Below are 25,258 nucleotides of genomic sequence, written 5' to 3' on the forward strand. Positions count from 1 at the left end.
TTGCTTGTAGAGTCACTCTGATATGAAGCACCTGCTGTCCCCCTTCTGTTTCTGGAAGCCACTGTACAGCTTTTTTTTTTTTTTTTTTTTTTTGTGTGTGTGTGTGTATGTGTGATTGTGTTTGGCCTCCCTCTGCGGTTAAGTGGTTGCACCCAGGTTGAAAATTGACGTGGAGCCTCGATTTAGAGATAGAAAACAGCAACTGAAGTGCAAAGCGGTGGCCTTTGCCCCCTCTGCTGTTTAGCTTTATGAGCAGTTAACTCCCGCTGGCTTTTATTGAGCTGAGAACTATCCTCTGCAAGAGATGACATAAACGCCCACCATGAGCTTTATCTGCAACTCATGCAGTCGGGGAGGATTGTATTGAATCTATTAATACATTTTGCTGTAATGCAGTCAGAAAAACGTTGAGAGTGAACTCTTGTTTGTTACGGTTTCAAACTATTTTTACGTTTAAATCTTAGCGCGTTCTTTAATAAACAGTTCATACAGGTGCTTGGAATCCTTTAGTTCCATTTTTGGTGTTTTCAATGTTTGGAAAGTGTTTGATTTTTGCGTTAAGTGCTTGATATTCAAACTGCACAGATGTGTAATAAAGAGTAATCTAATGTTTAATCTGGAGAGCATTAATTACAGTTGAAACCACATATTTTCATGCATCCACAAAAAGAAAACCATCTTGCTGTGTGAAGTTAAATCAAACGATACTTTTCAAGTTTTCGGTCAGGAACAAATTACCTACATTTTCTTTATTTGCTAAATGCCAGAAAATGTAGCAAGAACATTTTGTTTGAGATTTTTTCTTGTATATTTTTAATGTTAAACAATATTATTAAAATTTGCAGATTTTATATTTTATTTTATTGTTTTGTTAAATCAGTGTTTTGGTCTGGAACCAGTCGAGTGTGCAGGGCACAGGAGTGAGCATTTATCATATCATTTATATTTATTATGATAAATTTCTTATTATGATAAGAATCTTGATTTATTGTTATCACAATAAATTCCAATTATTGACATTTAAAAAACCCCAACGCTGACTTTATTGCCAGGATTGATACCTTTATTATCTCCTCCACAGTTTGTTCAGTGGAAACATCAATACATTTTCAAATACAGTTACCATGTGCATTTCAGTGATACAAGTCACACACTTCTTTCTGTGACTGAAGTTTTAAAGAAGCATATAGCAAACAGGAATGTTTTTAAAGATCTGAGTTTGTGCTTGTGGGACTCTTTTTGCTGTGACACACATTCATAGTCAACTGAATTGTTTTTATCTCCAACGTGTGATGCTGGAAAAGTTTGAAAACTTACCTTGAAAATGCTTGAAAAGTTCTTGAATTTTTATCTGGAAGGGGAAGATATACAAACTCTGCTGATTTCTGCTTCTGTTGTGTCTGTTCAGATGTGAACAAATCAAAGTTTCTGTCTGCCATTTGTGCCCGCAGGGCGAAAAGTCGTGCTACCAAAGCTGAAACCGTCCTCCCACCAGCCTCTGGTGGCTGGTGTTCACAATGTTGGCCAGCAGAGGGAGCTGCAGAGACTTCCTCAGCCAAACGCCAACCACCAGAGCAGGCGGCACCCGGGGAGGAGAAAAGCTGACGCAATGAAGGTGCTTGATGTATTTATTGAGCAGCCAGTTATTTACATTCAAAACATCTGTCTTTGTCACGGTCAGTAGCTATTGATTTGTTGAAAATGCGTCTCATCCCGACCAGATGAGAGATGCAGGTTTCCGGCAGCCGACAGTTTCCTCTCAGCTCCGAGTCAGTCAGCTGCCTCAGCGGGAGAAGTCTGTTCCCTGGATGCCAACGTCGCCCCACTCTCCTCCTCAACAGCAGTAAATCTTTATGAAAATGATAAAAAAAAAAAAAACTGTAACTCTGCGAAATTGATAACATGTTCAATTTTAAGGTAACAGGTATCAGGAAAAAAAAAAACTTAAAGTAAGAATATGTAGTTGGAAAAATGATAAAAGCCTATTTTCCTATAGAATACTTTTCTATCTCTTCATCAGTGGGAATAGAAAACAAAAACAATTTTGTTTTGTTTTTAAAACAACATTTAAAATGCATAAATAAAAGGTGACAAAAACAAACAATTTCTTTTTTTTAAATTAAGGAAAAAAAACATTCTTGGCTAAATTTCAAGAAAATATAATGATAATATTTTTGGATTAACTGTTTAATAATAATTGGATAGCAAAAGATGCTTAATATGAGATTTTTTTGTTTTTCCGACAATTTGAACCAGGTAAAACTAAAATGATCCCACTTGAGGAATTCTGGGTAGAAACAGACAAAGAAGTGTTTATTTTAAGTATTACACTACGATTATTTCAGTGATGCATTAATCATGATTAATCATGATTAACTTGATTAATCGTTTCAGCCCAACATCACACTATGAAATCAAGTGAAAATAAATCAAAACCTTTCCAGGATAGTTTCATCTGATTGTCTGGCAGGATTATTTCTCTTATTTACATCTGTCTTTGCTCCTACCTGTGCCTTTTAATCCCGTGCTGACTTCCCAACAGAGCGCCTCAGAGATGGAGGCCTGAGCCCCGCTGCCTCTTCTCCCCGGTGAAGCCCCCGCCGAGCCCTTCGGGGGAGCAGCAGGCAGGACGTCAGTCAGAAGCCGAGCGAAGAGTGAGCGCCGCCACGCAGCAAGCAGCTCCAAAAGAAGCAACAAGGCGAGAATCACCTCTTTTTTTTTTTCCTTTTTCTTTTTACATCTTCCACTTTGCAACTTGCTTCAGAGTGAATCAGTGCCGTTTCCCAGATTAGTCATTTTGTGATTTTTTTTTTTCCCATTCATTTCAGCTTCATTCCATAAAAGGTCTGACCCTGCAAGAAGAGAAAAATGGAGTGGAAATGAATTTTAATGAGCCCCTTACTCGGTATTCACTGAGTCATTTCTAACCTTCATGCCAGACCCCACTTGCTGCAAAGCCACAGGCAACACTCTGATTACGATTCAAGTTATTATTATTTTTTGCCTCTAAATTAATCTAGATACAATTGAGGCCATTCCTCTTTTTGAGTGATTAGTGATCGGTGCGTTTCCGGTGCTTATAAGCGTCGCATTGATTGAGTGTTGCACATATGCGCTCTTTTAATCAACTGTTAATTACTACAGTTGTGGTTTCCTATTAATCAGCAGTTAGCAGTCTGGTTTTAGGTATGAGGATTATAAGTTATTCATGTGAAAGGCTTAATCAAACTTCTGTTTGGCGTCATGTAAAAATCGCTGGCTTTTATTTTATTTTTTACAGGACGTCTTATCAAGAGGAGATGACTACGCAGCTCAGTGAGGAAGAGGCGCCACGCATTCAGAGATTAAGGTATGAACACATACGCACAAAGTATTCATGACTTTCAAATTCAACACACATAACAAAACAGGTTGAGGTTTGAGAGGATAATCACTTGACGGTAATTGTAAATATAATATGTAAACGCAATAATTAAAGTAATACAATATAATAGTTTTTTTTATTTATTTTTTTTAATCTCTTGTAAACATTCACCATTGTATTAATTAAGAAAGAAATAATTATCTCACATCACTCGGGAACAATCCTGCTGCTAAATCTCTGTGCTGGTGCCAGTCCGTGGCAGGAATCCACACAGCAATCAGCCAGAGCAACTCAAAGAAACTAATCAGCGCAATCATATGTGCGGCTACAACGGGAGTTATGCTGGCGGCGAAACTATCCCCCAGACAAAAGATTAGAAATTAAAGTAAGCTGTCGATGTGGTAAGTACAAGGGAAAGCAGAGTTTTTAGCCTTGTTGACCAATAAAGATTTCCTAATTAGTCACTTGCGAGTTTGACGATGCAAGAGCCGAGAACAAGGTTCAGCCAGCGCTTTGTCCAAACAGCGTTAATTGTCATCGTAGTGAATTTTCTTCTTTCTTCACAGCTAAATTAGTGATTTCACCAAAGGAAACGTCGATATCACTTAAACTCAACTCAACAGTTTAAAGCTGCTGGTTTTGTGCTTAAAAACCTGCTGCATGCAAATGTTTCATATTCTAGCCGATGTCCCATCACCATTTTGTCAGTTAATTACAATTTCTCTTTAAAAGCTCCTTTTTTTGTTGTTTATTTTGTCATAAACATGTAATGTGCATCACATTGTAAATTGTTCATTTTTGTACTATAAGCTCTTAGTTACTGCTCTGTGTTGGATAATTAAATTGGCGATAAGCAGCCTTTCTGTAGTAAACAAAGATTAAATGTTTATTTTAGGACTGGAGGCATTGTCGCAAAATGTGCCAAAGAGAGAGAAAGACAGAGAGAAGTTGTTACATAGCTCTGCTGTTCAACTGACATTTTAAGCTCGTGCATATTAAAAAAGTCTTAAATTTATGCAGCTAAAATTAAAGGCTTAAAATGTAATTTTAAATGCAATTCATCCACTACAGAGCAGCTTGTGACGTAGGATTGTTTTGGTTCACAGGTCTGAAGATGTTTTCCAGAACCAGTGGGCTGAGGGAGCTGAGCACGGCGCCAGAGAGGGCAGCCAGCAACTCTCTGGTGAAACACAGGTGGAGAGGATTTTATCCATTACCTCAGTGGTGTCAAACATTTCCAGTCATTCTGTTACATGTGCATGTTTTGAAGACATTTACCTTCTTATCCTCCAGAGTATATAGTGATCCTGTTTGTTTGGGGTTTTTTAGCTGGAAGGTGTGGCCAAGAACAAGCCTGACAGATCTAGGAGGATACGGCTCCCTGAGCACGCTGATGAGATGGTACGTTATTCAGAGCTGAATATTAGGTCTGTCGCAATAAATCAATTAATCACATGATAAATTAAAATGAGCTCAATTCTTGTTTGGATGATTTATCGTTTTTCTCTCTTTCTACAAAAAACTTGATGACAAAATTCTTTAGTCTGCTGCTTTCGTCTCAACTAGCCTCCTTTTTTTTTAAGAACAATTTAGTTTTACAGAGACTTAATAATTCACTTTATTTGCTATTTCTGTTGTATTGTTTATTTAATTTGGATATTTAAAATGTTTTTCAGTTCCCGTGTTAAATGTAAAGTTTATTGATCTTTGAGAATGTGTTCTTGAGTTACTATGCCATGAAACTGGTCTCAGAACAACAGCATTGTCGTTTATCGCGATAACTTCAAGGACAATTTATCGTCCAGCAAAATTTGTTATCGTGACAGACCTTCTGAATATTCTTTTCTGGTTATCAGTCAGTATCGCATCAAAAACAACAGGAACTCATGATAGCATCTCACCAGCTTTTTGTCACCTTGCTGTAAATTGTGGTTTATAGGCAGCAGGCGATCACGTGCGACTCGTTGAGCATCAGGAAGTAGATCTGTTAAAGGACACCGCTCCCGATGCTTGGACCGTAAACACGGGCATGGGGGACATGACCTGGCGTGGGCTGCAGGCCTCCACCCTGGAGAGCATGCTGCTTCGGATGGAGGAAATACAGGTGAGAGTTGCCCTGCAGGGGGATGGAGGGAGGGAACCAGATAAAGGTCACGGTGCAACCTCAAAGGTTACCTGTAATCGGCTTGTTATTTATAGTGAGCTGTTGTGACAGTTGGAGTCTGCTGCTGCTTACTGATTTGCTGTCTAGAGGTCGGCTATCAGCATATTAGACTATGGATCCAGGATTCGGCTGTTATTTTGAAAACACTGCAAGTGAAATTTGTATTAACCATTATTTATGGTTTATTTTAAAGTCATTTATGGTTCATTCCCCTTAAAGCTGATGTTTGATATTTCTCCTTAAAGCTGCATTATGTAACTTTTATAAAAATATGTTATTTTCCATATTTGTTAAAGGTATGATTATGTCCTGACAAAATAATATGTGTCCTACTCCACCACTTGGTCAGAAACAGCCAATCAGAGCCAGGAGGAGTGTCTTAGCGCTGTCAATCAACTTAGTGTACACGCTTCTCACACCTCCCCCCTTGCTCCATGCTAGGCGACAGCTAGTTCCCTACATTTGAGCCTGTCGTGTCTTCTCAGGCTAGTTAGCATAGCCACCAATGACCGCGGATAAACAATTGTCCTGTAATCACAAGTTCCTTTTCCGCCATTTGTACTTTGAGCTGCGTGTAATCAGGCATGACTGACAGCACCAAGACCCTTCTCCTGCCTCTGATTGGTTGTTTGTGATTGGGAGCGGTGTATTTCTGCAGATGGCAGTGGGACCACAGGGCGGAGGCACAGAATTTTGATTGGCTGTCTTAGGTTATACTGTCGTGACTTAATGAATATTTGAATAAATATGTTAAAAATATATTTTTTTATAAAGTCGCTTTGCAGCTTTAAGGATAAGAAAAAGAAAGTGTAACTGTAATGACATACAAACTGCAATGACTGATTCTTTTTGATTACTTAGAGAACCTAAAAACCCTTAACATTTAGCGTTTAAAGCTTCATTTCTTATGTGTTTGGTCAGAGAGAAGAAGAAGAAGTGAGGAGGCGGTTCGCATCCATAGCCTATTCAGACCCTCTTTACTGGGACCGCTCAAGAACAACAGGTAAGAGGAACAAAAGAGACCCAACAAAAGTACTCCATTTATATTTATCTGTACAGGGAAAAACACTGATACCTCTTCATCACATTAAGAACACAATCTTCTATTTAGTTTATCGGGATTTTCTGAGACAGACCAACAAAAAGAAGTGAACATTTTTTTAAATTGAAGGAGAAGGTTAGATGGTATCAAAAATTTTGTTGCAAAAAAGAAAAAATCTTCAGAGTGACATGCATTCCACACACATAAAATCCCAGTGAAGCAGGTTAAAGTCTGTGGTTGTAACTCGCTGAAGGTAAAAATACGAGCTGAACTATTTTCTTCCAAAGAACCGTAGCTGTGTTGCTGAGAGAGCCACGACCCAGGTCCTTCCTGTAGATGGAGACATAGCTGGTGCTGACATGGAAATGGGAATATTTGTCACTCAGACTTTGTGCTTGACTTTTCTCTCCATCCGTCTGTCCCTCTGTCACTCTCTACCATTTTCCTCTTCCCATCTCTCTGCTCCTCCCAGGATCCCAGCCTCTCGCTCCAGGCTCCAGGCCGGCTTCTCCTCAACCCATTAGGCTCACCAGGCCAGTGCTGAAACAGACTACCGCAGCCGATATTATTCTGGAGAAACCCATAGAGACAGGGTGGGTTGTGCTTTCTTTCTTTCTTTTTTTCTTCCTTTCTTTCTTCATTCGTAACTTTATTCATCTCTCATCTTTTTCTAAGAGTATCACCTGGAGGCCTGCATGAGGGGTTGACCCATTTAACTTTGTTGCATATGTTTTCAGCTGGGGTTGTACTTCTAAGCTTTCATTATTTTTTCTCTTGGATTCAATATAGGTTCTGCAACTAACTGCTAGTTTAGCTAAATTATTCTGACAGTTAAGCGATTAATCAGATAAAAAAGAAATTGGCACATCCTACAGATTTTTCATTTAAGTATTTTATACAATATTGAAAATACATGAATAAAATGCAAATTAACAAGTAATTTAACTCTTATTTTTAAATGAGAAATAAATTCTTGCATAAAATGCAAGAAAAAATGAAGATAATTCTTTGGATCAACCGATTAATAAATGCATAAGATGCTTAATAGGTGATTTTTTTTTTCCATAAAATGCCACTTGAGGAATTCTGTGCAGGAAATATTTACAGACAAAGAAGATTTTTTTATACATATCTTAAATGGAAATTACATATATTTTGTGTACAGTTTTGGCTTAATAACTGATCAGTTTGTTGTTTTTAGCAATTGGTCTCTTTTTGGGCGGTCTGTATTCTCCAAGTTAGCGATTAATCAATTACCAAACTGGTTAGCAATTATTTCAGTAGTCGAGTAATCTAGATTAATCGCAATGAATCTGATTAATCCCAATTGTTTCAGCCCTAACTCAATGCAGTTGAGCTGTTTACATTAAATTGACATCAGAATGACTTTATTGCCGTTGCCAGTAAACTTTGATATAATGGCGCAAAAATTAATAATAATAATAATAATAATAAAATAACATAAAAACTGTGAAAAAGATAAAAGAGAGAACATAGATCCTGTGCAATCTAAATACATAAAGGATCTGATTACTTGGAAAGTGTCTTCTCATCTGAAGTAAAATTGTTCTGGTTGTATATGACTGAAGGACGCAGCAGCAATCTCTCTTACGGGAACTCATTCACGTCTGATTGGACGGGAATCGGTTAATGTTTTTCTATCGATGCGCAGTCGGTGTGTGGGGATGTTTTCCACATCGTGTGCCAATGTTTTTCAATCACATCTCCACTGGGAGGCCTCGCTCATCCCACGAAGCTCACTTGGTGGGTGCCGTACCCAGGGCAGAGTCTATTCCTGTCCCTGGCGCTGCCCAGAGCTCCGGCTGCTTGAGCTGCTTTAATTAATAAAAAGCTCGGAGGAACGGGGAAAAAGAGAAAGGATGAGATGAAAACTGTCGACAAAGACGAGGCCGTTGAAACGGCTAATTCCGACAAATTTGAGCCGCCAGCATTTGCAAATTTAAACCTTGCCTCAGGTTCAGTTTTCTCTGCGGAGTCTTTGCTCTTACATCCGCCGAGGCAGTGACTCATCTTTTACTCTTCTAGGAGTCATAAAGTAATAGCTCTGTCTGGTTTTATTTATTTATTTATTTATTTCTTTTTGCCAAACATGCCCCAGCTGCTTGAAAAAGTCAAGTACTTGATGTATATAATTTGTTTTCAGCTGTATCTGGCTTTGCAGCCTCTTCACAAGGACATGGTGATTTCTGCTCATTTGTTCTGTAATTCCTTGGAGTCCCTGTGGCATTAAAGATACTCACCTCCTGCATCCTCTGTTCAAATTAAGAGTGCATTTTAAAAGAACCAGTTCCTCTCAGAACGTGCACAATGTCCAGACATGGGATGGCAAACAAATTTGTCTCTTTCAGCTAGTTCCAACAGGAGAAGTTTTGCTTTTTAATGAGACTTTGTACAGAAGTTACTCTCAGAAAAAAACAATTTTCTTTGAACTCGGTGAGACGGAAATGTTGGACCAACAGTGAAACTTATATCTGATAATAATCTTCACAAAGCTGTAGCAGAACTTTAAACTTTGGTGTTTAAGTTATTACAGCAGAGATGTTTCCACATCAACCTAAACGATTCACTCAGTAAGATATTTTCTGAACTATGAATTGTCAAAAGGTAGCATGGGAATAATTGCAATTTTTTTAAAGCATTTGTAAACCAACTTGGATGTTGAGTTAGGATGAGACTGTCATGCCATGATAACCTTCAGTAAAAATACAACAGATGCATGTTTACAAGAAAATTAAATCTTTTTTAAAGATGTGTACCATCAGCTGACTGCTTTTATTTAAAGATAAGTACAAGAATTTCACATATTTCTAGAAAAATATTGCAACATTGATAACTCCAGCCACATTTTTTTTGTTTAACATATAGTGTTTATGTACATAATGACAATTTATAGCAAATGTCATGGTGAGGTTCTGTACAGGTCAAATAAGTCCAATTCAGTTCCAGCTCTGGAGAACTGGACAATCAACCAAATTCTCCCTAAAACATTACAATCAAACAGTCAGATTAGATTTAAGGACACACAATCCAACATGATCTTACACATAAAATGTAAAACAATGAAAGACAAGACGCTCGAATTTGGCTACTTACGCAAGTTGGTAAAAAGTCTATGCAAAGAAGTCACAGTATGAAGCTTTTTTTTTGTATTCTTGCTCTTTATACATAAACTAATGTTGGTAATTAGTCAGGCTATCTGCTCTGGTTGTTAGCCTGGAGTCGGCTGCTTTAAAGACTCGTAGCTTGTCAGCTGTACTTTTAAAACATCATTAAGTTAATATGAGTATTGGGTGGTGCTTGTTTTATTTACAAACTATGATTGTGGTTTTGTGTATTTGATTTTTGTTTTTTTTTAATTAACAGATTATCGCCCAATCCCTATTTCCCACTGTGTGGTTTATAATATCATCCAGAGTTCTTTAGGACTTCAGAACTGGGGCGATGTGCTCTATCTTTCTGGTTTTAGTTAGAACGCGAGCAGCATCTCTGAAATTTTCTTCAGGTGATAGAAGACTGACTTTGTAATCGTCTTTATGTGTCAGATTTTGGACCTGGTCATCCACTCCATTGAGGTCGCATTACATCCGTTACGCTGGTGTGTTTCATCAGTCACCAGGAGCTCCAGAACACTTTGGAGTCTAGAAACATGTGACTAAATGTCAGATATTTTTGGAGTAGTAAAAAAAACAAAATCTCTTCCTTACTAGTGAATAATTAGTTTTACCTCTGCAGGCTCACTCATCCCATCATAGAAAACATTTTTCATTCATTTGCTTTCTGCAAATGTTCCCTTTTACAGAATAGCAAACCCACAGCCTGTGAGCTTGACTGCTTGATGTTTTACATCTTTAAGCCTGATTGCAGTGCAGTGATGGTTCACATTAACACGAACAAGAAGTCTGATTGATTTTAATTCTTTAAATGGATCGCTCACAATGACTAGCCACCCCATTCAAACAGTAAAATGCCAACTGAAATAAGATCTTTTATCAGGCCGTGTTTATTATTCACTAGCTGGAGGTAGGCCGTCACTTTTGGAGAAAAGCACTTGAAGATTAACTCATTACTACCAATTAGTTTTGTTTAATTTCACTGTCAAAATGTCAAGATCACTTGTCACATCATTAAACGCGTCATTGTTCAAAATAATGTCTAAAAATATTAAATGATGCAACATTGACATCTTGTTTCTCAGAGGTCAGCTTGACTTTGCACAGAAGCGTCTGCGGAAAAAAAAGAACAAAAATCTATTTGCTCGTGTTTAATGGCGAGTCAAGTAGAGAGAAATTACGACCGTGATAAACTATCTTTGTCAGACACTGCTCTGAAGAATCTAACTTTAGGTGCTAAACTTTTATTGAACGTGTTTAAATATAATGAGCCTGAATAGACAACGTAAACTTCAGTTTGACTGGTCAGTGGTGTTTAAGGCTCAGTGTTTCTTTTTCTCTCATGTAGGAATGTGATTTGGATGAGGAACAGGAACTCTTTTCCCACAATCTGCTCACTTTTCCACAATTTATCAAAATGGTGTGTAATTTATTATGAGCTGGATGGAACGACTTATTCCAGATACTGATTGTTTTATTGAGCTTTCTTTCAGAATCAGAAACTTGTCTCTGAAATTAAAGTGAAACTGTAAGGCAGAGATTTTGGCTGAACCACTTAACGATCTAAAACAATATTTGTGCAACACCAGAAAGAGCATAAATGGAGTTTGAATCAAAGAATATTAGGCTACATTATTGATTTTTATCTGGTGTTTCTGATGGATGATGCTTACATGAATCATCAATTTAAGACTCTTGTTGTAAGGACAGTGTGACATGTGCCAGCTGCTTTCTTCTATCTGAATTAATACTCCCAAACCAGCAAAAACAAACAAAACCCTGAAACAATGTTTATTTTGGTGATCAGAATGAGTTAATTTACTTCCTTGATTTGCACCGACCAGTGTTTGGCCAGTTGCAAAATACAAAAACAGATTTTTTTTTTCTGATTTGTGAGCTCAACAAATCTTCGTGCTTTCAAGTTGCTGCAAAAACAACACTCTTCGGTATGGAAGTCGTTCCTGATGGAAGACGTCTCAGTTAGCTATTTTTCCTATGTGATAAAGCAGAGGTATTTAACCTTTACAAACAATGTGGGTTTTTTTTTTTAGGTTTTATTGGCCCTAGTGGCCTTTATTTGTTAGTGAATTGACAGTAAAGTGGGTAATGAGAGAGGTGGAAGACATGCGGCAAAGGTCCTCAGGCCGAGAATCAAACCTGTGACATCCATGTTGAGGACACAACATGGGTTGTGCTCTTCCCCTGCACCACCACAGCGACCCCAAACTATAGGCTTATGACATATTTGTTACGTATTTATTAAAGCTGTCAATATGTGACAGTTTTGTCGTGACACTATAAAATTAGACAGATTTGTAAAATACACCGCTCCCCAGTCAGAAACGTCCAATCAGAGCAAGGCGGAAGGCTTCAGCGCTGTCAATCAGGCTTGTGTATGTGCGGCCGTGGGAGAAACAACTTACCGTTACAGGAAAACTGTTTATCTGCCAGCATTGGTGGCCATGCAACCAGATTGAACATTCACGTGGGGAAGTAGCATAGAAGAGAAGAAGAGAGAAGCACATACAAAGGCATGATTGACAGCGTCAAGTCCCTCCTCTTTGCTGTGACTGGTTGTTTCTGACTGTTAGCAGTGTATTTCTGCAGGTGGCAGTAGGACCACTGAGATTAAATTTATTATCTATCTGATTTAATACGGTCACAACATGATGACAGTTTTGACAAATATGTAAAAATCGTGTTGTTTAGAAAAGCTACATACTGCACCTTTAAGGAAGCACAGCGAGGTTAGACTCGATTTCAAAGGAAACTTTATCATGTGCAATATGTAGAAACATGTCTGCAGATCAATCAGGCCACAAAAGAGAGAAAGAGGGAGTGAGGAAAATGAGACAATAGTTGAACATAGTATAGTCAAATGGCTGTTTCATCTTTTTAAAATTCTCAGAGTTAAAGCCATGAATTCCATGTTTTTGGTGATACACACAGAGCCTTCTGTTTTAGTAATGCTTTGCTTCTGTGTGAAGTGTGTAAATCACTCCTATAAATTGCTAAAGAATAAAACCCTGCCGACTCTCGGACACGCAGTCAGACTGCACCTCTGCTCTCAAAATGAATAATTAATAACTGCCCATGGCAGAAAGGCTAAAGGAATATATTTTGAATGGTATTCCTGTTGCTACTTTCAGTATTTTCTTAAGGAAAATCCGATTGGGCTAAATTTGGTGTCGGCTTTGCAAGTCCATTGAATGGAAACTGTCGAGAAAATTCTGATTAGTACATAATGTTTTGCTTTGACAGAGCAGTTAGCCTCCTTAATCCTTTTACTCAACATTTTTCTTTTTAGGTTTTGAAAGCTTTGACTGTACTCAAACATTCTCAGGTTTTATGCTGCTGATTTTCCAGACATTTTCCAAAAAAGAAACAAAAGCCCATTTAATTAAAACGTTTGAGTCTGAACGCAGTTTCAAGACGGAAAACCAATTTAAGACAAGATGGACAGACAGCGTTGATAAAAAGTCTCACTTCCTGTTTTAAATACAGCAGCTAATTGGAGGAGCTCTGCCTCCTCTTCCCCACTTCCTGGGGTAAAACGAACAGCAACAACAACAACAACATAAAAGAAGCCGTTTATTTTTCCATCAATTTTGTTGTGAGAATTAATCCTCTGCCCTTGTTGACTCTATGTCGCAGAAAGTTAAATTTTTGGTATTTGGAGCAGAACAATGTGTGACGAGATAGTCGTGTTTGTTGTTTTATAGCTCACATTCTTCAGCCCAGAGAGGAGAAACATTCAGCCCCTTCCTCGGGCTTTTTGAAACATGTGCTCATTTGGAGACGACGTTCATGTGACAGAGAGACGAAGCCGCAGATTTTTGTCACTTTGCCTATCGCTGGAGGCGTTTGCGATTCCATTGTCTGATAACAGACGCTCTGAGGCTGCTATTCGGGAACGCTTTTTCCTGATTTGATGCTTTATGGCTGTCGCTATAGCAGAACAGAGTCGAGAAATACTGAACGTGTTTCAAAAAATAAATTGGAGTTGAAAATGAAAAATTGATGTAAAGTAGGTTTTTTTAACAGGCATAGCGACAGCTTTGTTCTCCTCAGAGTGCTGTTACTTCCAGATTTTGATGTGAAACAACAACAGAGACCCAGCAGTTGTTTACGCTACGCGTCTGTTTTTCACTCTCATCAGCTCTTACCGGTGCCAGCGCTGACTTCGTCCCTCTTGACTACTTTTCTTTTCCAAAACAACATCTATTCTCGCTCCGGCCACCTTTCTTGTCGCTTGTGTGTGAATGCTTCTGAGTGACCACTGAGACAATGCATCGTGCAATTTCATCTTTTCGATCATGAGCAAAGAGGAAGATAAGATTTACTGTACCTATCCATGGTGAGTGGCCCAGATCCAGAACCTGGATACTATGGACCGACCCGCTGCTGCTCCGTCAGCAGGTCAAACAAATCAATAAGAGAGATGAAAGCCCCACTCAGCTTTCATATGTTTCCCTGTTTGGAAGATATATTTTATAGCAGATTTGCAGTTTGATATTTATAATTCTGACTCTGTAAAATCAGTTTCCCCTTTTTAATGCATTACTTTTTTTTCTTACCCAGTTGTCATCTGCTTTTCCAACTGTATTTTTTTAATATATATAAAATATAGTATTTTTTTTCTTAATATAAAATATGCCAAGGAGTTAGAGTAAAACAAAAACAAAACAAAAAAACAATTTTGATAGAAAATGTGTCAGAATGATCAGTAATTTCACTAAATGCTGATCCAAAACCACAAGGCATTCTGGGGGATGTAGGCAGAGAAAATTCTTCTGTCGCTCAACCTCTCATGGCCATCTAAGCAAGGTTTGGGGCATCAACCAATCAACTCAATCATTGGTTACCTAGCAACAACCTGTTGAGTAACTAGCAGCAGCAGCTTTAAGGTTTTGCCTCATAACTGCTTAAAAATAAAAAATCAACACGGAGTGAAGGAAGAAAATGAGTACAACAACTCAAGAGGAACTTGTGCGTAAAACAGGAAAAGTCACACCACCGTTTAGCGTTTCAGCTATTTAAAACAAAAAAACTAATCATTAATTGTTTATTATATTGTGATATGAAATGCTTATATCATGATAGGTTTTTCAGCCATATAGCAGTTTGATACTATGGAGTTTACTGGAAGTTGCCTATGCTGTCAGCAACCATCCTCCACTATGAAGAGAGAAATGCTGATGTGAATGAGACGGTTAATGTCAATTCGATATTTAGGAGCGTGGCCAACGTGGACTGAAAGGCTTTGTTCACTTCCACTGCTACCATTGCTAAACTACAGGCTGGACCACAAACAAAACAGCACAGAAAATCAATGTCATTGTTCCCAACTTCTTCTCCTGCACTCTAAGAAATAATCCTGTAAATTTACAGTCAAATACTGCCAGCTATAGACGGCAGAAGTTTACTGTAAATACACAGTAGCTATACCGTAATTAATCCTGACAGTAGATTACCGTCAATGCAAGTACGGTATAGATACTGTGAAATAACGGTAAACTTCTGGTGTCTATAGCTGCCAGTAGTTTACCGTTCTTTCAAAAGAATGGTAATCTACCGTTTTTCTGAAAGAACGATAAAAAAAAATACTGGTAGCTACAGACGCCAGGTTTTTTTTTGTTTGTTTTTTTTAACCATTCTTTTTTAACGGTAAACGCACATTGGTTCTTTCAAAAGAACGGTAATCTACCGTTTTTCTGAAAGAACGATAAAAAAAAAATACTGGTAGCTACAGATGTCAGGCTTTTTTTTTGTTGTTGTTGTTTTTTTTTAACCGTTCTTTCAGAAAAACGGTTTACCCTGGAGAGCATTTTTCACCACCTACAACATAAAGGATAAAAATGTCAGAAATAATTAATAATAATAAATAATAATAATTACCATGAACACAACTCAGACATTAGACATTATAGAAATTAGTCAGCTTATAGAAACATTCTGGACAGCATTTCTTCTACCAACCTGTCAGAAGAAATGTGTTGAAGTCATCATAACATGGTTCAGTCACCAACATGACGTACTAATGAAGAAAAAAAAGAGGCAGCCAATATGTCATTATTTATTATCATTATTATTTATAGAGCTTTGCTCACATAGATCAAACCACCGGTCCAGCACAGCCACTCTCCCCATTATGCCGTCTATAGCCGAAAACTTCAAGAAAACGACTTCGCAGCTAAATAATGTTAAGCATAAGTTGATACTCTTGCGCAAACAGAAAGTTAATGCATTCATAAAAAATAATCAAAATCAAAAGCCTGATGATCTTAACATGGAGCTTACCTTTTTCTTTTTTTTTCTCTTTTTTTAATAGATCTTTATTGAGATACAGAATACATAACAGTATAAATGCAGCATATACTGTGGTATAATGTCCACCAGGGAGTTACAAACATTGAGACATTTCGATTTCATTCCCTAAAAGATTTATTATGGAAAGTATTTTTTTCTTTCCGTTTAATATTGTCTTTAAATGCTGGTTCTCTAAGATGCAAATACAAGTAAAATGTCTTTTCTAGGAAAAAACTGTATTGTACAATTATTTTGTGGTAGTTTAATGCCAGTCGTCAGTCTTGATTGTGACAACAGAAGAAGACATCAAATTCACAATATCCTACCGAATTTTGGAATAACAGTATATTATTGCTGGAATTCCGCCGTAAATTTACAGCCATTTCTAAGTGTGTGTGTGCTGATTGGCCCTGCTGAAATTCTACCAGAAACGTCAAGCTCAGTGGTAGAAAGCCCAGACGGAGCACCGACGGGAGATGAAAATTTAATGAAATTGCTTATCAAGGCAGTGGCCAGGCGAAGTTTATCATATTCCTGTAACTTTCTGTCATTCCTCTCTTTACTTTCACCTTCAGCTCACAATGTCCTTTTTGCTTTTGCAGTCAGACCAAAATGTAAAAACGCTGGTCAGTCTTGTTTATTTGCCACCATGTCAGAAAAAGCCTGGGTGCCTCCTTGACTCTTATGAATAATACGTGAGCCGGTGGTGGGCTGTGCCGTTGGTCCTCTGATGCCTGTCAGACTGGAGATCAACCAGCTTGGGAGAGGAAACAAAGTTGACTGTGCCACCGCTTTCATATTTATGGTTGTTTTGTTGCTCGCGGCCCCTCCGGTCAATATTGAGGCAAGTTCAGCCGAGGTCCGGGGAGCACAATAGAAAGAAGTCGTTTGCTTGAGAGCTGCTGCAACACTAAATATAGCTCAGCGAGGGATGTTACGAGAGGCAGGTTGATTCGTCTGAACTGAGAGGATTATAAGGCCAGGACTCAGAGATGCCCAGCTGAGGCCATCCTCATCCATAACAAGGCTCAGACGAGAGAGTTGGCCTGCATGCATTATGTTTCCTAAAAATAATCATAATCATCCTCAATTTTCCACGAGGCAAAGGAAGAATTTTAGGGTGTTTCCACACCTCTTAGTCTGGTAGACTCAGTTCTATTGGGAACCAAAGTTGCAACATTTGTTACGTTTCTAGCTGTTGCTGTTCGTTTTCACATTGCATTGTGTCAAAAAAAATAAAACCAAAAAAAAAAAAAAAACCCTTTGAAAAACCAGTTTTTCTCCTCGCCTGTAGTGGCGCTGCACCAAGAACAACTTGAGAAAACAACATAAAAACATTTGAGGAAGACACTGAGCGCAACTTCTTCTTCACAAAATGTAAACAAATATGGAGTGGTGTCAGATTTTACCGGTTGTAGGATTTTTATTTTGTCTTTGGTAGAAGACCAGGAGCCATTTCTCGCTAGACACGCACATTGGTTTCGATTGTATTTACCCAGAATACCCTGTGCTACACTTCACTTCCTGCTTTTGGAGCGGTCTCTGGCCTGCTTTAAATCACATTTGCATTGAAACGGCGTCAGATTTCACGTCAACCGAACCAAGATTTAGGCTTTTACGTGGACTGCACCAGAGTTCAATTACTCTTTCACACCTCCCTAAGCAAACCAGACTTTCTGGGCAAACAAACTAGAGTTTGATTGAAGTGGACCAAACAGGGCTTGTGTGAAAACACCCTTAGTCTGTAAATGGGTGTTTGAAAATTTCTACACTAGTATAAGTTATGGTACAACTAACTTCATGGACCTCTTCTTCTGCTCCCCGTCACAGTTTCCTGTTTGAGAGCAGCCCAACGGAGGTCCAAACCCAGGACCAACACCTACCCACAAACAAAATTTTGCCCAATGACAGGGCAGAGAGAAGCAGGACCGTTCTCTCGGTGCCAGGCAGCACGCTGAAGAACATCCGCCAGTATAAGGAAGACTACAACGCCTACCTCGGTGCTGGGTCTCAAGGGGCCATTGACAGCTTCAACACCTGGGCCGCTGCCGACAGGTAAACAAAAGTGCTGACTTTTTTCTGACAGGTTGGCAGAGACTCTCTCGTCTTCATAGACCATCTAAATCCACAAGTTTGATGCCGTTTCTGCAATACCATATTTGTGTGCTATTGTAGGATAGATTGGGGTATGCTTCAGCCTCCTGTTTGAAGCTCATGTCCCATTCTGCTGTTGCCAGCAAGTTCGACAAAAGTCACGTCACTCCATTCATAGAAAATGTATTAATGGATAAATATGAGTAGCCAGCACTACTCCTATACTTCACTAAACTTGGAAGTCAAAGGAGAAGGTGAGATAAATGAGTGGACAACAAAAGCAATCCAATAAAAACAGTAAAATTTAACATGCAAACACACTTCAGTTAACACTGCACACTTCCTGTTCCTAAACCACTCACCCACAGACGCACAGGATCAGGCTTGTGGCCGTAAATAATCCAGTGTCATATAAAGAAGTTTCCGATAAAAGACAAAAACAACAACAAAAATAAATGTGTTTAGTCTGCTTCTCATGAGACGCACTCCCAGGTCGCCTGGTTTACAAGCCATGCAAGGTTTTCTTTTACAAGCCCAAATGATGGCGGAAAAAAGAATGATAAAACTCCAATATCCAAAAATACAAAACATTAAAAAGTGGTTCAGTTTGAGGAACCACACAGCCATGATGAAAACAGCAGAGGCACAATCATCAGTGAACTAACTAGCTAGAAAAAGAATGTTTTGTTAGGATATCCAATTATTTTTAGTTTTTTTTTTTTTGAAGAGTGATACCAGGCACACTTTTGTTCTACACCCCCTCCCTCAACCCTGACACATTGCAGCAGCATCCTTTTCCTGAGTGATGAGATAGTAATGAGCAGCAGTGTGCTGGTGTGCAGCCACACCACCTGGAGGATCTCATTTAATCTGTCTGCTGACAGACTGATTGCTACATAGAATCTTAAGCACTGCCAGAACAGAGAAAACATACATCCTGGGAGCTATTTTAAGCCCCGCTTCCAACACTTGGCTAAACTCGGGGCGGATAATAACTCAGTGTTTAGACGAACTTCCTCATTTTGAGGTCCAAATTACATTAATATCGGCCAACTCGATTAGTGGTGCGGTAAATATGTAAAAGCGCAGGGAGTTGTTTAGCACGGCTCAAAGCGCATTAACTCTGATGCCTCATCACGGCGAGTCCAATCCATAACAGTTCAGTCTTTTCTCTCATTTCTCACGAGTTCTTCTTTTTAGCCTTTAAATCTTCACCACCGCACAGTTACTCTGACTTTACTGTTTGGATTCTCTGACATGTTAAAGATTTGGTGGGGTGTTTTGGACTTCTAGAGTGCAGTCTCACCCGTCTCTGCTGTGATGTTTATATGTGTGTTGACCCAGATAATGTTCTAACTCTGGCCTGCGGGAGTCGTCTTCTAGACCCAATGAAAGTACATTTTATAAGTGTGAAATTGCGTCATATATTTTGCCAAGTTGGTGTACTTTGTTCTTAACATGAGCAAAAAACAAAAAAAAAGAAAAACAAACAAACTATGTAGTCAATAGTAATGCAGATGGAGCAAAAGCTGCGTCTGCATTCTCAGCATAAAGTTGAGCTTGTTGAACTTGACTGTGACTGGATCACAGCTGAAACAACATGCAAACTCTGAGACTTTGGGTTCTCCGAGGATTAGGATCCGTTCACACCACCCCTGTTTGGTCCTCTTTAATCGAATCTAGTTCGTTTGTCTAGAAAGTCAGGTTGTGTGGCGAAGAGTGAATGTGCAGTTAAACTCTGGTTCGCCTAAAAACCCAGGTCTCAGTTCGATTGAAGTGAAATCTGGCGCGGTTCCAATGCAAGACCTCTCCAAAAGCAGGAAGCCGACAATAGTGCAGGGCATTCTGGGTAAACCAAAACAAAAGCAGGAGTCTAGCACTAGTGGGAGTAATGGCTCATGGTCTTTCACCAAAGACAAAAGAGAAATCCTACATCTGCTAAAATCTCATGCCACTCCATCTTTGTTTACATTTGAAAGAATGGAGGAGAAAATAGACGGAGTGTTATAACATCTTAGACAATTAAATTAGGGTTGCCCTTTCCTTAATTTTGGAAGATTGGTAATTGGCCGATATTTAATATGAGGTTGATCTTATCCACCTGTCTTATCTACTACATCAAAAATCTAAAAATCCAACCACTGTCCTCTTCTGCTCTTAGCAATCTCTGTGTGCATAGTTTGTCTGCGTCTGCTTCCCTTTAAGATGTAGATCTTTACCTTAACTCTGAGATATCCAAAGGGTTGCTAACACTTCCAGAAGGAATAGACGTCCTTCATCGCTTTTGCAATAAACGATTATTATTACTAACAGCGTTATTGACATGTATTCGACTGGTTCCTCGCTGCCCTGCCTGCTTGGTCTGACGTTCCTGCTTGTTTCTGTTGCTGCAGCGTGGCGGAGGAGCTGCTGTCGGAGGCGCTTGCGGACGTGGCGAAGGAGTTCCAGGACGTGGTGGAGGAGTACGCCGAGGCCGTGTTCACCTCCGAGTTCCTGCGGCCCGTCCACTCAGCTTCTGCGTCAGCTCCGGCTGAAGCTGGGAGAAACCAGTAGGGAGAAACCAGTAGGGAGCCCCCAGCGCTGCGTCTGCTACGGTTTCCTTAAAAACTGTACCGTACAGCGTTACATGTTCCTGTTGGATTAAACCTGCAATTTCAGATACAAAACTACAAATATTTATTTTTTTAAAGCATTTTGTACATTTTGAAAGTGGATGTTTTTATTGTTTTCAATGTTTTTTTAATATTATTATTATTATTATTATTATTATTATTATTTCGAATGAAATTACGTTTTATTTTACTGCGATTTTAGATTATTCTTTTTTTCTTTTTTCTTTTTTTTTTCCAAGAAGCTGCTGCAGATGAGTGAATTACACAGGGAAGCAATGGTCTCATCGCTCTTTCTGGTCCATTTGTATCTGTGGAAGTATTCCTCGGGGAAAGTTAGTTTAGGGTAGATAAGCTTGGAGAGACCATTACAACATTACAGAGGATTAGAAGATTACTGCCCTCCCTTTGCACTTGGTTTAAATCTCCCTGAGGATTACTCGCACCTCCTATTTTCATGGTGGAATACAGAAATGAATTATTCCATATGGCCTCCACTTAGAAATGTCTGGAAAGCAAATTGCATCTTATGTTTATTTCCACAGCCGCTCGGACTCTCCTTTTGCTTTATTCTCCAAATAAATGCTTCAGAGATTTTTTTTTTTTTGCTTTCTATCAAAGTTTATTACCATATGACAGTATGTTCGGCAGAGGGAAATTGAGTTATTTTTTATTTTCTTTTAGTCATAAAGGCTTTCCTTGTGGGGACATGTAAATTGATGTAATTCCACTTCCCATGGTGCATTTTAGCCCACTAAGCTGTGCAAAATACAACCAGTAGATTATAAAGTACACTACAGATAATTACGACTTGAACAAACCGTAATTATAGAGAAAAGTGTCAATTTTGACATCAAAGAAAACAAGACATGATTGGCCCATTTAGAAAACGCCTGAGTCCCTGGATGGCAACATGAAAGTCTTCCATCCAGAACAGTGTGGGGTAGAAGGGGGGGAGCACATGCAGATGTTGCTCTGGACGGTGGGGACCGGCTTGCAGCATTATTTATATACTAGACAGCAAAATTAGTAAGCTCTGTCTTTTATCTTGGCTGGATTTGATTGTTCCATACAGGCTTCTAAGAGAGCTTTGACAAATGGAGGCCAGTCAGCTGGAATCGTCGGGAAGTAATGCTGGTTCTCTGATGACAGAAGCTAATTACGCTTCACTGCTACGGGTCAGAAACGCAGAGGACAAGTCGGAATATGCAGCTAATGTGATGTAACTCGTACCATCAGGTGATAAGCTTTTATTACACAGTCACATAAAGTTTTGCTTTATATTACGACTGAAAAGATTAATCAGATTAATCATGATTTATCAATTATTGAAATAATTGTCAACTAATTTAGCATTTGATTAATCATTAACTGGAGTATAAAGACAAAAAAAAAACATTTGATGATTAAAACAACATACTCAGAGCACTAATTAAGCCAAAACGGTGCAAAAAACATATGCATTTTGGATTTAAGATAAAAAATTAAAAAAACCGTACACTAAAGGAATGATTTTTTTATTGCATCTTATTCAATAACATTTTTATTTTCTAATTTAAAAGTGGAATTTAATTATTTTCATCTTTTTATATGTTTTTAATATTAAATAATAAAGGCTTAAGTGTAGAATGTGCCCAATTTTTTTTTTCACATCTGATTAATCAGAATAATCAATTACTAAAATAATCACTAGAGCTTGATTTAAATAAACTAAGCTGGTAGAAGCATACTCCAAAAGATTTGGCTATACAACTCGTTTCAATTCAATAATACTTTATTAATTCCAGAGGAAAATTGAACGTTGTTGTTATTGGAGGTGTGCGGTACTGCATATTTATTGTTTCGATCTGACACCAAGCAAATACAGGGCAAGTATCGCCAATACTTCTACCGATATTTTTAGTTATTCAAGTTTGATGTACCATTAAACTTCTGACTTCTTTGAATAATTTTGTTAAAACTCGGGACACAGAATTTGGACAGTTTATAGGTGCCAACAAAATACTTTAGTGACATATTTTTACATGACAAATGGAAACAAAACAAGTTGTTTTGCTTCTTTTTAACAAAACAACAGGCAAAAAAAGTACAAATTGAACCAAAAATCTTTTTCTGAGGTAGAGTTGAGAAACTACAAAATAATAGAAAAAAATTTCCATGAAGAACCTGAAACTAAAGCATCGATCTCACCACACTGGCATTGATCTGATACCGACTTATCGATATTATCAATATTTTAGATCGAACCATAACCCTCTATTTGTAATACATAATATACAGTTTTCTTCAAACAGTTGTTGTGGATGCTAATAATGGCTGTGGAGAAGAACTGTAACGATTTGTGTTACAGCGATTGAAATTAAACCTCTGATTGTTTTGTCTGTATTTTTCTTGATTTTTATGAAGAATCCTTCTTTGCACCATCATCTTCAAAACAGAACCAGCCTTCTTTATCTGCCATGTATCATTTTTACTTTGCATCGGTCATAAAATCCCCAATAAAATACGTCAAAGTTTGCAATTGTAATTTGAAATGTGAGGAAAAGGTCAAAGGTGAGTGAATATTTATCTGAGCCGCAGTACTGTACACATGCAGATGCTCCTCTGTAAAGACCAGAATTAGCAACTGTTTTGCACATAATTATAATTTATAATGATCAGAGGGGGTTAGACCTTGCCTCCGGCCGGCGCGGAATCATTACCAGAGCTCATTTCCAAACCCGGTCAGGATTTCACTGACTGTGGTGCATTTGTGATGCTTTGAGGGGGAACAGTTATATGTTGGTAAAGTATGTCAAGTATTTGACATTTAAGTCGGGAGTTTTTTTGGGGGGTGTTTTGTTCAGCTCTGTATTCATATCAGATGTATATCAAGTCCTCAGGCTTATTAGTCATGCTGGCAGCAAGGTTGGTCATTGTTGAGCAGTCTGTCAGGCAGGACTAACGTAGCGTGCATTCTAATGTCTTCTGATGCAAATGCGTAGATTTTGGTTAAATCACTTCTTAGGCTGTGTTTTATTCTGGAGGTACACAAAAGAGTGGGAGATCTGAGCTGGCAGTCAACATGCCTATGAATACATTTCTTTCTAATATTTTGGCGGAAGCATAGATTGTTATCTTTATTGCGTATGCATTAAGCCATAAAAATGCTTTTAAGTTAAAAGTAATGATGGTACTCCTTTCTTTGTAGAGATTTATATAAATTGTTTTTGTGTATGTTTTTAAAAGGACAAAAAGTATAGGTTGGCTCACGGTTCAGGTGAGTTCATCACAGTTACACAGCTAAAGTGTTGCATTGGAAACACTTTAGCTGTTTCCAATGCTGTTACAAGTGATGGTGCTCATTGTATTTCGAGCACCATCACTTGTAGTCATGGTGAACTTGATCTTACTGGTTCTTAAATGTTTAAATCTTCATATTTATTGCTCTATAATTGTTTGTAGTGTGTTTTCTGATTGACACATTCTGGAAAACTAACATTTTTCAGCACATTTTTTTGAGCTTTGCATCATGTCATAATGTTATTTATTCCCTCATCAGTAAATGATTCTTTCATGTATGTTTGAGAAATCCTTCAGCTTCCTGTGGGAGCAGTTCAGCTGTGCAAAATGGCTGAATGAACCGAAGGCGCATCCTCTCTCTTTTCTAGGTGCAGCTGCAGTTTCCAAGCTTCTGAGCTTCACAGAGCAGCCCTTCCCCATGACCTCCCCACTCAGCTCCTTCAGACTAGCCAGCAGCAATTAGCAAACACCTGGTGGAACTGCACATCTGCTGAGCTCATTATAGGAGCTACTTCTCAGTACAGCGCTGGTTAAAAAAAAAAAAAAAAGCTGTTAAATGGTTAATAGAGGAGCCGTGTTGTGATGACTTCCTGAGGGCAGAGTTTCAGAAAGAGCAGGAGTTTTTAAAGAGACAGAAGCCAAACTTCAAGGTGTTAAATTAGGAAATAAAATTTCTTATGTCATGTGTGATACATACAACATTTTTATAACATCTGCAGTTAATATAGCTACTTGAATGTGAATGTGCTACAAAATGGCACTATGTACCTGGAAATACTGCCCCTTTAAATGACCATCTAATGTGGCTCGTCTAGTTATCATCTGTTGGTTTTGCTCATCTAGAGTTTTTTTTTTTTCATTAATTTATTGGGTTTTACATTTTTGTCTTGATTGAAGGTGACTCACCATTTATCTTTGTGTTACTATTATTCCTTAATTTTATTTTCCTTCCCTTCAACTAATGCCAGTTTGTCCCTGCAGGTGAAAAGCACCCTTTGTACAAATGCTATAAAGTTTGATTCTTGTTATCTGACCGGAGCATCTTTATCCTCACCGTGCTCCTACTTTAAACTGAAGTTCTTCCTGCTTTCTTTCAAAGTTTGCTTCTTCCATGCTATTTTCCTATTGGCCAGATTTGTAGCGTGCATAACTATGACCTGTCCCCAGATTCTTCTTCCACTTGAGCAGAGTTCCCTCTTGGTTACTCCTCTGACTAATACCCTCCTTGCTCACCTTGTCAGTGTAGATAGGTGACCATGTCAC

General features: G+C 38.4%; 1 protein-coding gene across 4 annotated transcripts in view; it reads left to right on the forward strand.

Annotated features, from left to right (window-relative positions):
• The window catches only part of kiaa0753 (KIAA0753 ortholog), a 25,381-nt gene extending 4,611 nt beyond the window's left edge, over positions 1-20,770 (forward strand). For 2 of the 4 annotated variants that reach the window (XM_016679310.1, XM_016679312.1), the window contains exons 8-18: positions 1,452-1,615; positions 1,722-1,843; positions 2,543-2,698; positions 3,281-3,349; positions 4,471-4,558; positions 4,694-4,765; positions 5,304-5,468; positions 6,450-6,531; positions 7,043-7,163; positions 17,841-18,065; positions 20,498-20,770. In XM_016679310.1, coding sequence (XP_016534796.1) covers positions 1,452-1,615; positions 1,722-1,843; positions 2,543-2,698; positions 3,281-3,349; positions 4,471-4,558; positions 4,694-4,765; positions 5,304-5,468; positions 6,450-6,531; positions 7,043-7,163; positions 17,841-18,065; positions 20,498-20,657 — 1,424 coding nt within the window. In that variant the 3' untranslated portion in view covers positions 20,658-20,770. Of the gene's footprint in view, positions 1-1,451; positions 1,616-1,721; positions 1,844-2,542; positions 2,699-3,280; positions 3,350-4,470; positions 4,559-4,693; positions 4,766-5,303; positions 5,469-6,449; positions 6,532-7,042; positions 7,164-13,205; positions 13,250-13,355; positions 13,703-17,840; positions 18,066-20,497 lie in introns of those variants that run through there. The other 2 variants (XM_016679311.1, XM_016679314.1) reach the window with 2 other exon arrangements.
• The last annotated feature ends 4,488 nt before the right edge of the window (positions 20,771-25,258 follow it).

Source organism: Poecilia formosa, unplaced genomic scaffold (genome assembly GCF_000485575.1).
Source record: "Poecilia formosa unplaced genomic scaffold, Poecilia_formosa-5.1.2 Scaffold207, whole genome shotgun sequence".
Classification (NCBI taxonomy): Eukaryota; Metazoa; Chordata; class Actinopteri; order Cyprinodontiformes; family Poeciliidae; genus Poecilia; species Poecilia formosa.